This window comes from Phoenix dactylifera, unplaced genomic scaffold (genome assembly GCF_009389715.1).
Source record: "Phoenix dactylifera cultivar Barhee BC4 unplaced genomic scaffold, palm_55x_up_171113_PBpolish2nd_filt_p 000076F, whole genome shotgun sequence".
NCBI classification, from domain to species: domain Eukaryota; kingdom Viridiplantae; phylum Streptophyta; class Magnoliopsida; order Arecales; family Arecaceae; genus Phoenix; species Phoenix dactylifera.
In genome coordinates this window covers 179,314-193,629 of record NW_024067675.1, presented here as the reverse complement: position 1 = coordinate 193,629, position 14,316 = coordinate 179,314, and the positions used below count along the sequence as shown (strand labels likewise).

General features: G+C 39.7%; 1 protein-coding gene across 1 annotated transcript; it reads left to right on the top strand.

The window, feature by feature from the left end:
* The first annotated feature begins 1,599 nt into the window (after positions 1-1,599).
* Positions 1,600-13,730, top strand: LOC103716456 (photosystem I reaction center subunit II, chloroplastic-like). The gene is made up of 2 exons (XM_039116190.1): positions 1,600-1,627; positions 12,972-13,730. The coding sequence occupies exon 2, from the start codon at positions 12,990-12,992 to the stop codon at positions 13,617-13,619; it is 630 nt and encodes a 209-aa protein (XP_038972118.1). The 5' UTR covers positions 1,600-1,627; positions 12,972-12,989; the 3' UTR covers positions 13,620-13,730.
* Positions 13,731-14,316: the final 586 nt, after the last annotated feature.

The following is a 14,316-nucleotide window of genomic DNA, read 5'->3' as shown; positions in this document are numbered from 1 at the left end:
CTTATCATTGGATTATCAGAAGAATATCATACTTCTCCTATGGGTCTAGATTTTGAATGGTCTAGATCCATTCTGCTCCCAATTGCAACCCTTAATAATTGCCGATATCATCAAAGCACTATAAATTTTGATTATTATTTCAATATTTTGATTATTGTTATTTTCTCAAACGTGCATTGCATGCGCATAATAGACAACGATTTCAACACTCCTTCTCAGCATTGACTCTATAAATATTTAATAAGGAGCAACAAATAGTTCATTGCCAAAGCTTATAATTATTGCTCATTGCATTGCCAATCCAAGCATACATAGTAATAAACTTAATTTGCAGTACCAAACCAGTAGCTTCAGCCAAATTCCAAAGTCATCACGCGCACTTTGCGTTGGCCACGTTCATAGGTGCCTGTAGTCACATATCTAAACCTAATCTTCTCCATTTTGTGACCACATTCTCGCATCACTATGCTTCGCCCATGCTTACAAGGTCTATCTCCCAATATGTAACACATTTCAATCATCTGATCTCTCATGCAGCTTTATTAAAGCTAGCCAGCTCTTCAACCAAATAGGCTATTAAATCAATGCAAGGAATATCTGACACTATATATGCACAACTACAATTAAGCCTTACCGATATATTTTAGGGTTGACTTAGCATTGCTTAATTAGGGTCCTCATACTTCAGATTTTCATTTGGACCTAACTTATCTTTACTCATCCTATCTTGATGTTCTTCTGGACTTTGCATAGCCATCTTTCGATCAAACTCCCCCAACCTCAGGGTCTTCTTTTTTCTCCCTTTTTTTATCTAACCAGACCTGCTCCTCATCTTCATTCTTCAAGTTTAGCTCGAATGCCTATTTATCTAGCGAATTTGATTTGACAATCCTTTGATATTGTATATTATTAAGCTGTGAGTGGATGGCTATAAGAACATCTTATACTTTCTTCGGCTTCTTTATATTCTATATGCGTAGGTAATTCTCCTTCTCTATATGGTAACTTCGAGATCCATTTTACTTTTTTGGGTTTTAGCAATGGCTATCTTTATATTTGATAGCATCACTGGCTTTAAGAAAAATACTTTAGTAACTAAAAAAAATCAAAAAGTTACTCACTTGGCATGGTGTATTGCCATTCTCCCTTTGAATGAGCATTCTAAGGTGCGCAATTAAATGAAGTAAAATGATTGGTGCACGGCACCTAAGTATCTTTTTTGAGTGATTCTTTTTGGTTACCATAGCATTGTTCTATCTTTAGGCTATTCAAAATATCTAATAAATTTTGCCCTATCAAGTATGACCTAAAGATCAATCTACATCGAACCACAAATTTTGCAAGTCACCACATGCATGATCCTTGCTTCAAAAGGAAACTATGAATATTTTCAATTTAAGCTGCACTCTATCACCATAATGAACGTTCACCTAGCTCCAATAAAATGTAAAATCACAAGGAGCAATGTAGGCAAATTGTATGAGACCCAAGATCATCTCACACATGAAAATATATGAAGAAAAAAATAAATTTAGCAAGAGACATTACAAAAAATTATTTAAAAAATTAATTACAATAAATTATGATAAATGGTCGAGCACTACTCTCTCTCTCTCTCTCTCTCTCTCTCTAAAGTACTAAACCTCATCACTAAGTGTAAGTGTATACCTTGAGTTCTAATAACTCAAGGCATAATATAATTTTTTTCTAGCAGAATGATGGCAAGCTACCTCGTAATTAGCGGATGAAATAAGAGAAGAGCAACAAATAAGAATTATAAGATCAAAGGCGAAGATACAAGCATAGAATGGAAAAGAAAAAAAAAACAAGTAGGAAAAAGGGAAAAAACAGGGGAGTTATCAAGAAACTACATAGGCTTTGAGTCGCAATACTCTCTAGGTTGGAATTGAGTTGGAAAGGACCAATTTTGTAATCTTACAAGTTCATGAATAACATGATGGCATGTGATTGCTTGGGCCTCAATCTGCTGCACATGCATAGAGAACCCTTGACGAGTTGCATGATTCATAAATGGCCCTAATTGTGGAACTCATCATCACTGGTTTAACCCATACAAAGGTAGCAATCGTGTTGGGTCGAACCAGATATGGATTAGGTTAGATATAGGATAGGTCAAAAACCTATTAATCTAAGTTTGACATGTTAATTAGATGGGTCAAAGATCTAGACTTGTGCCTGATCATTTTATTAAACAGGTAACCTAATCCGAATTACAATAGGTTGGATCAAGTTAAACAAATTAAGCATTGCCACCTATCCCATACAGGAGGGTTTTCCAACTCATAGGGTTTTGCCCCTCTCGGAAAAAAAAAAAAAGAAAAACAAATTTAGCCGGATGTACCAGGTGGAAGATGAGATCATGCTATCATTCTACCGGCCTATTTATACCTTACAATAGCTTCAACATACATGACTTCACCTTAGTGATGTAACATTTGAAGTATTGCCAATGTCATATTTGATCGCATGGAAGACCAAGAACACACCACCCTTTCTGGTAGTATACACTATACAATAATAAAAGAATTTAGACATAATTTATGTTGAATGGGTTGTTAACGTTGTTTACTGTTCTTTTTTTTTTTATACACATACTGATTAGTTTTTAGATGGCATACACATACTGATCCATGTCCTACTCCACCCATTAGCAACCGTCAACTTTTTCTGATATCATCAAAATAATGCAAACAGCCAAAAATGAACCAATTCTAGGCCCAACTGGAAGTGGGCCCTCTACGAGGCCTTAATATATAGGAACAGTTTCTCGCTGGCTTGCAAGGGTCCGATTTACTTGTGTCGTTACGATCATTCAGACCACTTCCCTTTGTTGCATTGAGATATAGAAGTGACTATTTTAGTACAGATATCAACACATGAACCTAACACCTTTAATATCTTATCATCTTCCTAGCATCAGTCCAGGACACAGAGAAAGCCCCCTGCTCGGAGAAATTATTAGATGGACCAGATCTAATAGACCGGTCTAATAGTCACTTGCCACATTATCTTCTTGTATTTTAAGTATTCAAGATACAAACAAGGATGAGAATTCATCCTGTTATCCACCGTATATGTGCCCTGGGATTTGGATTGGTCCACTGGATCTGGTCAATCTAATAATTTCTCCTTTGTCGGAGTGTCTTGTACGAGGGCTATGTTTAAGAAATCTTCGCACCTTACATGGATCCCTCCAAGGAGTGGTACTACAAAACTCACTTCGATGTCGGGGATGTCGGCTTAGGGCCTTCAATGTTGTTCCTCGAGCCGAAGGCCGAGGCCAGAAGACCGAGCTCAAAAGGTCGAGCACAGAAGGCCAAGCTGCCCTCAAAAGACCGACCTCGTCATCCACATGCTGCAGCCATGCCCTGCAGCAGCCTCACCATACCGTGTTTTACTTGCCGGCCACGCCACGATATATCAACCAGGGACCATACCCTGCTACGACTGTCAACGCCTCACCATTCCTAAGAATGGACTACACTGGGCGCCACAAGCAAGCTCTGGCTGCACGCCATCTCCTCCCATGATGGGAACGGGCCATCTACGGCAACTCATCACTTCACATGCCCACGTCCAATCGTGATGGTAATCCATTAACTCGCCCAGTCACATCACAGGTAACCCTGGCACTCCCCCTATAAAAGGGGAGCTTCTCCCTCTAAAAAGGGGCTTCTTCCTCCCAAGGGAGGCTTCGGACTTCTACATACAGTCCCTCTCCTTCTCCAAAATTAAGCCCCCCTCTGACTTAAGCATCGGAGGGCCGGCGCCGGAAACTCAGGCCACCGGCTTTTTGCAGGTCCTCCGAAGAACGCCGCCCGCCGACGGACCGCCATCCGCCATTCCCGCACCGGAGCTCCTCCTCCTCGATCCACGGCCGCCCCCCGGGTCTAATTTCCAGCAACAGATTCTATGTTCTTAATTTTTCTCCCCCCTTTCTTTCCCTCCACTTTTTGGTTAAGTTCTTTTATTTTGGTCATCCAATATCTTATCCTACATTACACCAGCGGGGTTTAGCCTTCTACTTATATTTTTACACAAAGGGTGTATTTAGTTTTATGATCGAAATCAAAATCGAAATTAGAATCTATGGATTAGATAAAAATTGGAATAGCTATATCTTCAGGCATATTTGGTTCATGGCTGGAACCGAAATTGGAACCCGAATAGTATTTGAATACTAAAATAAAAAAATAGAAATTGAGTTTTGAAAAATTAACGTATTACTATTTTTTTCCAACCAAATATGCTTAGGATAGATAACTTGCTTACATGGCCAGGTCCAATGATATATATAATGAGACTACGGCACCATAAATCACACTATCTTATTAGGTTGGGTCTGAATCTTCTTGGACTGGCTTGAACTGAAGAGATTCTGTTTTCCAATTATAGCCATCCATGATTAATGCGATGGTCATGATTGGATAGGGTCCAGTACATAGGGTAGCATGCTGATGGGCCTCAGGCAATCATGGATGTCATGCTGATCCCACATGGGCATGATTGGCAGACAGACCCTTTCCGTGCCAAGTTGAGACTTGAGAGGATCCCAATCCATCGAGGTAAGTGTCGAATTAAACCAACTCGGTATCGGCAACTCTTTTTCTCTGAAAAAGAGGGGGAAAAAAAGAAGAAAAACATATGGGCTGGCTTTGGACTTGTATGGCGTGACAATGAGATAATAATGGTTCACATGGTATGCTTTATTTTTTGGCTCTCCTTTAACTTTACTAAAAGTTCTTTGAATCGCCTAGCCTCTAGAATTTTAATGAAAGAAAACATTCTTATCACAAAATTATGATATTTTACTTGTCCTTCTAGCTAGGTATCACTAACAGATTTTCTACAAGTCCAGGGCATGTCATGCACGCATGCCTACCAAATGATGGCCGACGACAATGAATATGGCACGTTATTAGCAAAGAACACTAGAGATTCTTGCCACCAAAATCTAACCTAATCCGGTTGCACTTTAAGATTAGTGCTTGCTAAATCAGTAACGTTACGGGCTTGGCTTGATCAGCAAGATCAAAACGAGCTTGAAATGGTAAAATGGACCTGCAAAAGAGAATAGGACAAGCATAAAAGGATGCTGGACTTTGTCCGGCTGATGCTCAAGTCAAGCCAAATCTTAAGGTATAATGAAGATTTGAAAGAGTTATGAAAGCAAGAGTAGCACAATGTATCCGAAGATTCTTCAGATGTAGCTTAGATACAATGAGGGTCGGTGTCAATTACCAAAAAAGGTCGATGTGCGTCTTAATTGCTTGGCAAGCAATACTATCAGCATGTTGTACATATTGCGAGCTTTAATTATGCATGAGTCGAGCAGTAACAACCGTCCATTTGGGTGGGCTTGAATTATCTTTATGGTGCCTTTAGCGAAGGCCATATGGCGAGTTTTCATTAGTCGGCCTGATTAGGCCAGCAATGGTCAGATCTAAAGTGTGTCAAGGATCTACGACGACCATCTGATCGCCTTCTACTTTGACCATGACATCGACGACTCCGACAATTCCTTTATAAAATTCATGCTTAAGACAGTTAGGGTGACCAATGGCAGCACCTCAAGGAAGAGCTATTCGACCATCGTCAAAAAGATAGCCAAGATGGAGGCCGACGCATGGTTGGAGCTCCATTCAAAGCTGGCTGACCTATCGGCGGTAAATCCAAATAAGAAGATTGTGATGGGGAGCATAGTGGGCTATTGGCTTATCATTAATGGGGCACGGGCCACTTCTCTACTCTCTGGTGATGATGACCACGCTCAGATACGAGTCATTTATACTAGGAGGCAGTTATGGGATCTAGGGTTCATTTCTAGCAAGCTATATGAGACTTTTCTGATGAGAGCCTTTGTCATGTATAGCTTTCTAGGATTCATTACTTTCTTCGCCATTTCTAAAATTTTTACTACCTGGAAGCCTCAACATAGGAAATGCCAAGGTAAGATGATGTTGAACCTACTTGACCCTCTCATCTCTTTTGAAGTTGCATGGTAGAGGGAAAATTTAATTAGAATGCCATTTGTGACAAACTCTGCACGGTTCATGGGATCAAATTAATGACATACGCTCTATTCATGCACAAATTTGGAAATGCACCACAAGGACAATATTAAAGGTAATGGATACAACAAGTAAGAATATAAACAGTACTGCATCAATGCAGACAAAACTAACTTACTAACTGAAAACACACTAACTTATGAAATTAAGACCTGAAGAATGAAGTAGTTTTCCATGCAATTGACACAACCTTGATAACTTGCCCTAGACCTGAATCCATGCCCTCACAGTTCTACCATTGTCAAGGCCAGAAGAAGCAATTTTGTTCTCTGTAGAATGACAGGATACTGAAATGACAGTGTCTGCATGGCCTTCCGGTTTTTGAACCATATTTTTGCCTTGCAGGTCCCACAGATACACACGATTATCTTCTGACCGCTGACAATGTATTTAACATTTGCACCAGAAAATGTTGATGTGATGGAGTCTTTCCTGTTGACATGACCAGTGTATATCTTTAAAAACTTTTCAGTGGAGCACTTCCATAGCTTCTGCAAAGTTGTGAAAAATGGATGCAGTTAAGCCTAGAAAAGGAGGAGAACGAGTACAACGTAGTCATACGACAAATGGAAAAGATGTAAATGTGAACGCCAATAGATTGAGAATGCAAGCAGTACTACCGCAAAGAATATTTGAGCAGGTAAAAATAAATTTGCTAAAAAAAATTAATACATAAATAACAATGTAGATGGTTCCCATTATTATAAAGTAACAGAAGTTCTATCTTCTTTGAACAGAATAGCTGAGAAAAAAGGCATATTTCTAGTTGAATTAATTGGCATCACCAATATCAATAGTTACGAAACAGAGTAGGTGAAGAAGACAACAGTAGTCAAAATCTTGATTCTTCCAACGGAAAAAAGAATTAAGCTAAAGAGCTGTTGTAGTTGATCTTCCACAAATTTGCACTAACAAGCAGAGGTTGATTAACACACTCTTTGACCTTTTACAGAGGATATCCATATAGTTCAACTCTATGCTGAAACCAGCTGGAAGTGAAGTGGAAATATTTGTAGGATACGAAATAGAGAAAAAGTATAATCTGAATTAGGATGACTCTATAATCAATCTATTGCTGGAAGTACAGAAACCCATTATTGTTTTTTTTTTTTTCTAATTATATTTGTTACATATCACCACAGCAATATGAGAGTCCCAAGTTCTGAGAGAAACATTCCTATCAAATGAGTTATTGACATTTAAATATAACAGAATCCTAGAAACCTAGCTTTCCCTTCTTAGTGTTAAGATCTTGTCCCTTTTTTTCTCTAAGCAACTAAAATCCTGCATATAATTAAGTTTAACCTCTCCCACAGGTCTCCAAGACCTTTAAAGATCACTCCCCTACATTAGGGCCCAATGAAGGTACGACTCAAGGGGAAGAAAACAGAGATAACACCAAAATAGAACTCTAGACTAATGTATGTCACTTTTGGCTGAAACAAGTGAAACTAACCAAACATTTGCTAATTCTTGATCACACTGGTTAAAACTGGCAAAATTGCCAAAACACATGAACTACTCAAAGGATGGACAGAGAAGAGAATGCCTAGCAAATAACAATGGTATCAACCCAAAGAGGTCGAATAAGGAATTAGTGGAACTAAAAAGCAATCTGAACAGCCCAATTAACAGGGCAACCCAAAATATATAAATCCATAGACGCGTAAATCTATTTAGAGAGCACCGATAAATGATCGGTAAAGGTGAGAGTGGGTAAAGCAATTTGCCACTAGAGAAATTTGAGATCAAGAGGCAGTTGAATCATACTCGACCAGATTTTACAAATTAGGTCACATTAAAAATACTCAGGAATGAAGGATGCTAGAAGAGTCATAAATGCCATCCCAACTCAAGGAGAAGAAGCCAAGACCAAAAGAAATCTCTAGTTGCCAAGCTAATTGGACTGCAGTCAGCAATAGTAATCCCTCCTGCTATTCACTAGTTCATGCCTAAGAAACAACCCTTCATTGATCAGCCAGAAATTTAGCACCAGACCAAGTGTTTCTTGCAGGTTAAATCACTGCACAATGGCAGGGCAGGGACTCAACCTTTTTTCTAGTAGCTATCAATATTGTCACCAGAAATAGGTGATTGAATTTATTTTCTTTTTTGGAAATAAAAGGTGATGTCCTCACAACGTTTCAATCACCAAAAGTGAAGGAAACAAATAGAGCAGCTTAAAGCTGGAAGAGCAAAACCCAGGTAATTACAATTGCCACAGTTAATGCAGTTACACGGACAGGGTCCATAGTCATCCATCCTCAAATCGAAATATTTACTAGCCTAATCAAAACAGTAATACTTAAAACCGATCTTAGAAGGTATTCAAAGTATGAGAACCCATGCGGGCATATGTTTAGTCCCACATCGGTTATTCGCTGGGTAGATCTTGGGTACTTATACAGGATCAAGAAATCCAAATAATACCTTTCGGCTAGCCATTTTGGGTGAAGTTCTGTGTTGTTACAAATGGTATCAGAGCAAACCCAACCCATAACCTATGTAGACTAGGGGACACTACAGCACAGATTCATTGGGGCTGACTACGAGCCAATCGTGGTATTTGTGATTAGATTTGAATAGATTTGAACTCTTAGCCTGACGAGGACGTCAAGACTTGAACAGAGGGAGTATGTGAGGATCCGTACAAGCATGTGTTTAGTTCCACATCAGTTAGATCTTGGGTACTTATACAGGATTAAGGAACCCAAATAATATCTTTCGGCTATCCATTTTGGATAAGGTTCTAGGTTGTTACACAGAGTTCAAACAAAAGCATGCAACATTGATCATTATAGAGGCGGCTTCTCTGATAATTCGTAGCAAAATTAACAATGCTCCAATCTATGATCCAAAATAATCCATTTGGAATGAAAAGGCGAAAACTTGAAGAAATCAAAATGCTGCTCCGAAACCAAAGATGGAATTTCGACAAAGGATTCTTCAAAATCTTTCCAAGAAAACTATAAATAACAAAAACTTCAATCAATCAATCAAACAAATCGGGCGAGTAAATTTTAGGAAAAATTACTTGGCGGTCCAAACTTAGACCCAGCTATAACGTTTAGTCCCTATTGACTACTTTTATAACAAGCGGTCCATTGACATTTCAAAATGCCATAAGGAGACCAAAATACCCCTGACCCATCCACTCTTCCGTCCTTCTTTATATACTTCTTTGTTCATTTGAACAGAAGCCCTATTCTCTTCACCGATTCCAGCCCTCGTTTCATCCCCAAAGTTCCTTTGGTAATCCTCTCTTCGAACGGAAAAAATCTTCTTCTTCTCGCCTGATTCCATTTGATTTTTATGCCTCGATTTCAAACCTCACAACTGCAAACCGTATCCTACCAATATTCAATCTTTATCTTTTCTCATGTTAAGCCATTCTCCTCATCGAAAAGGAGAACCCTTTCGATCCGATTTTTTGGAGCAAGGAGATATTTTCCGTCCGGCCTCGGAGTCGACCTTCGAACGACTTCGCCCTGTTTGTTTGTAGCGGAAGCTTTGGTCGACATTGCTCGTTCCAACCTTCTCTGAGGCATCTCTGCATTTTCTTCAACCGGTTTGTCAACCGTTGCCACATACTTTCTCCAATTATTTTTTTTGAACACCAACATGATATGTAGTATTCTGGGGCATTACTTTTTAAATTATGGGAATGGTTAGGATTTGCAGAATTAATGGACAGAGAGGTCGTGGTAGCACATTTGAGATATTTGTTATAAAAAAATATGACTATTCCGTGCTAATTGTGTTCTTCATTATAGTTTTTAAGATGATTCATTTTGAGTTGATATTATTCAAATTTCTTTTTGACTATATTTCTGATGCAGACATCGTAGATGGTCCTAAAGCAGATTATAGGCAAAACACCTGTTCTTGGCCCCATTAATATGGTCAATGAAGCTGTTACTTCACCCACTTTGCAAGTTTTATGGTCATCCTAATTCCGTGTATGTCTCGTGAACAGAAAAAAAGGGTGAGTAGCACTCCTTTTGGGCACATGCTAGGTCTATCATATATAATACAGAGTAGGCTTGTGTTGGATACATTGCTCTCCTTTTGGGATGATGTTGAGGAGGGTTTTTGGTTTGATAGGGTTCTAGTGCTTTTTGTAGGGATTGACTTGGCACTAATCCTTGGTTTGAATACCACGGGTGATGAAGTGGAAGGGGAGGGTTACGTCTGACCTCATCATCCGATTTTTTGAGGGTGACCACAAAAAAGCTGATAGAGATACAATTAAAAATAGATTACAATACCTTATTGGTAAGACCGGACGACAAGATGTGGAGGATTTCACAAAATTATGGATTTTATATCTCTTTGGGACTATCCTCTTCCCAATTATACACTACTATGTTCCTAAAGCATTATGTTCATATGTTGATGATTTAGACCGCTTAGGTTCATATAGTTGGGGTCTTGCCATTTTCTCTTTTCTTCACCAGCAGATACCTAGTCTAGCCGATAGTGTGAAGACAAGAGACATCACCGGCGAAGGATCTGCTAGATACATGGATGGCTGCACGGTCGCTCTGATGGTATGGAAGATGACATCTCTAGATACAAACACAGAATGATTATGCAGATCATAAAGACAATAACCTTTTGTTCCATAAGGATATCCAATGAATATGCAGGTCCGAGCCCTAGTATCAAATCTTTTTCTGTCATGAGCTAAGGTGGATGCATAGCAAAGACATCTAAAAACCCGCATGTGATCATAGGTTGATGGAGATGAGAATAACAGTTCATACAGTGCTATTTAAAACTTTGGAAGGAGTTCTATTGATAATGTATACTGCGGTTAAAACACAGTCCCCCTAGAATTTTATAGGCAGTGAGGCTTGAAACTTAAGAGCTCTAGCCACCGTAAGAAGATGTCTATGTTTCCGTTTTGCGACTGAGTTTTGTTGTGGAGTGGCTCCACATATTAACTAGTGGATTATCCCATGGTTTTGAAAAAAGTCTTTCATGATGAATTCGATTCCATTCTCAGTCCTAATGGCCTTTATTTTGCTATTGAATTGTGTCTGCACCAGCATGCTAAAATTGTGAAAGATTTGTTCTATTTGGGACTTATTCTTCATTAAGTATAACCATGTGCTCCGTGTGAAGTCGTCAACAATGGTAAGAAAATAGTGTGAACCATCTCTTGCAGGAATGGGATATGGTCCCCAAACATCACTATGGATTAATTTAAATGAGAATTTAGTACGTATCATGCTGGAAGAAAAAGGTAACCAAGTGTGTTTAACCAAAGGACATATAGGGCAAACATGTGTAGAACTAGAATTCATCGCAGAATCAATGTTGTGTAACATATAAAGTTTTGGAAAAGATAAATGACCGAGGTGATAATGCCAAAGGTCTACAGTAGAAAATTTTGTTAGGCAGCTAAAAGAGGGAGGTGAAGTAGAACAATTTTTAGTTAAACTTTGAGAGCTAGACACCTGCAGCTAATAAAGTCCACCAACTACACTACCCTGACCAATTATCCTCCTACTGCATAGGTCCTGAATATGACACGAAGAAGATTCGAATGTAAGTTGGCAATTAAGGTCAGAGGCAAGTGTTTGAACGGAGAGTAGATTAAAATGAAAAGTTGGGACACATAAAATATTTTTTAATAAGAGGTGACTTGTTAATCTAACACTGCCTATGTGTGTCACTTGGATAGTTTGTCCAGTTGGAAGTTGAACTCTGGAATTCAGTTGTGCATTGACATGAGTTAAGAAAGAGACATTTGATATGATATGATCTGAAGCACCCGTATCAATGATCCAGGCACCATTTGAGAAATTGTTTTGTGAAGATAAAACCAAAAGTATGATATGAGCAGACAAAGCGAGAGAAGTGGGAATACCTATCATGTTTGAACTGGAACCAGTACCTATCGAGAAAGTAGAAGTGAGGGGCTAAGAACTCTTACTCTTGAGGAGTTCAAGAAGCTGGTCGCACTGTTCCTGAGTAAATGAAAAAGCTAATGATGATTTGCTGGTTCAGCCCCTTCTTCTTTAGCACCAATAACAGCAACTACTAGAGCATTAAAACCAAAAGAACCTTTGGATCTATTTTCCTTGTACCTGGGTGGATAACCATGAACGACAAAGCATTTGTCAATGGTATGGTTATCTTTTTTACAGTGAGTACAGAATAATTTTTCCTTCTTCGATGAACCCAGTGTATATATAGACCACTCTAGTATCACCGACGCTTCTGGGAGCTTTAGCCAACACTTATAAGCGCCGCTAAAGGTTGCAAAAATCGCCGGAAAAGTTTGGTTTTCCTGCAGTGATAGTTTTCCTTTAGCCATCATAGCAACAGAGTCTAGGACTGGGCTATTTCCAACCTCTCTCTGTCTTTCCTCTTGTAACAACGGGGAATAAACTTTACTCAGAGGTGGAAGAGGATCAATGAGAAGGGTCAATGACTTAGTTATGGTTCCATCAAATAATGATTTGCAAATTAAGACATCAAACTTATAGTTTAATAATTTGTTGGGATATCCAAACCATCCATCAAGATATCAAACTAGTTATGCAACTTCGTTTTTTATTGCTACTTAGTTTTAGCTGCTTGCGTTCCCATTTAAACATAATTCCAAATAACAAATAACTCTAGATATGATAACCAATAAACGAAATTGCAACATGAGAAGGCCAAGGTCCAATTGTGGTGTGGGCAAGCGAAGGTATCAAAATCACCCCTTCCCATTGGTCCAACCCATATCACCTTATCTACTTCCCAGGCAAACCACCCATCCCTAGTATTCTCATCCTCTCCACACATAACCTTGCCACCTTCCCCCATTCCCCAAACTCCAACCCACTCGATCTCCATCCTAACGAGCAAACGCTCTCTCTCTCTTTCTCTCTATCTATCTCCATGGCCATGGCAACCCAAGCCTCCCTCTTCACCCCTCCCACTCTCCCCGCATCCAAGCCCGCCGCTCCCCGCTCCGCCGCCATTCCATGGACTAACTCCCCCTTCGCCGCCTCCCCGAGACCCCTCACACTCTCCATCGCCCCTCGCAACGCCACCATCAAAGTCTCGGCCACCGAGGAAAAGACGGAGGCCCCCGCCGGCTTCACTCCGCCGCAGCTCGACCCCAACACCCCTTCCCCCATCTTCGGCGGCAGCACCGGCGGCCTCCTCCGCAAGGCCCAGGTGGAGGAGTTCTACGTGATAACATGGGACTCCCCCAAGGAGCAGATCTTCGAGATGCCGACGGGCGGCGCCGCCATCATGCGGCAGGGCCCGAACCTGTTGAAGCTGGCCCGGAAGGAGCAGTGCTTGGCGTTGGGCACCAGGCTGCGCTCCAAGTACAAGATCACGTACCAGTTCTACCGGGTGTTCCCCAACGGAGAGGTGCAGTACCTGCACCCCAAGGACGGGGTGTTCCCGGAGAAGGTGAACCCGGGAAGGCAGGGCGTGGGAGTGAACTTCCGCTCCATCGGGAAGAACGCTAGTCCTATCGAGGTCAAGTTCACGGGCAAGCAGGTGTATGATTTGTGATCTCGCGATCGGTGCTACGCTTGTAATTCTATATTTTTATGATCTCGCCCCTCTCTCTCCTCCTTTGATATTCATATTATGCAATATATCTTTGGTTTTGGTTAAGGAGAATTTCTTCTCTTGCGTGCAATTAGGTGGCCGGTATTGCTGATGGATTTTTGAGGTTAGGGTGGTATTAATTGGTGGGTTTAAGTTGTTGCTTGGTTTGTTTATGAATTTCTTGAATGATTAAAATTAATTACGTTGCAGATTTTAAAATTTTAAGATCACAATTTTTAACTTTTTGAGAACTATTATACTTTTGAAAGTATTTGGTTGTTTAAACCAGAAACCTCTAAGGAAAAAGTTTAAATAATATTAAAGAAGAGAACTCAACAAATGTTAAACATTTTAATGATTTTTTTTTTATTGAATTCAATGTTTAAAATGAATCTCATTTTTTACAATATGGTGCTCAACTGTGTAAAGTTCTAAAAACTATAATTTCCTAAATTATAAAATTGATCTATGTATCACACTCAAGTGCCCTGGCTTTTACAGGTTGAAATTGGATTGTGTTTGCAATGTGAAAAGGGTGTAACTCAGGGGCTTATATTCTACATCACCCTAAGGTTGTATTTGGTAGATGAATAAATTTATTCAGATATTATTGGAGGAGTAGAACTTATGTACTAGCTAGTAGAGGTTTTTTGGGTTA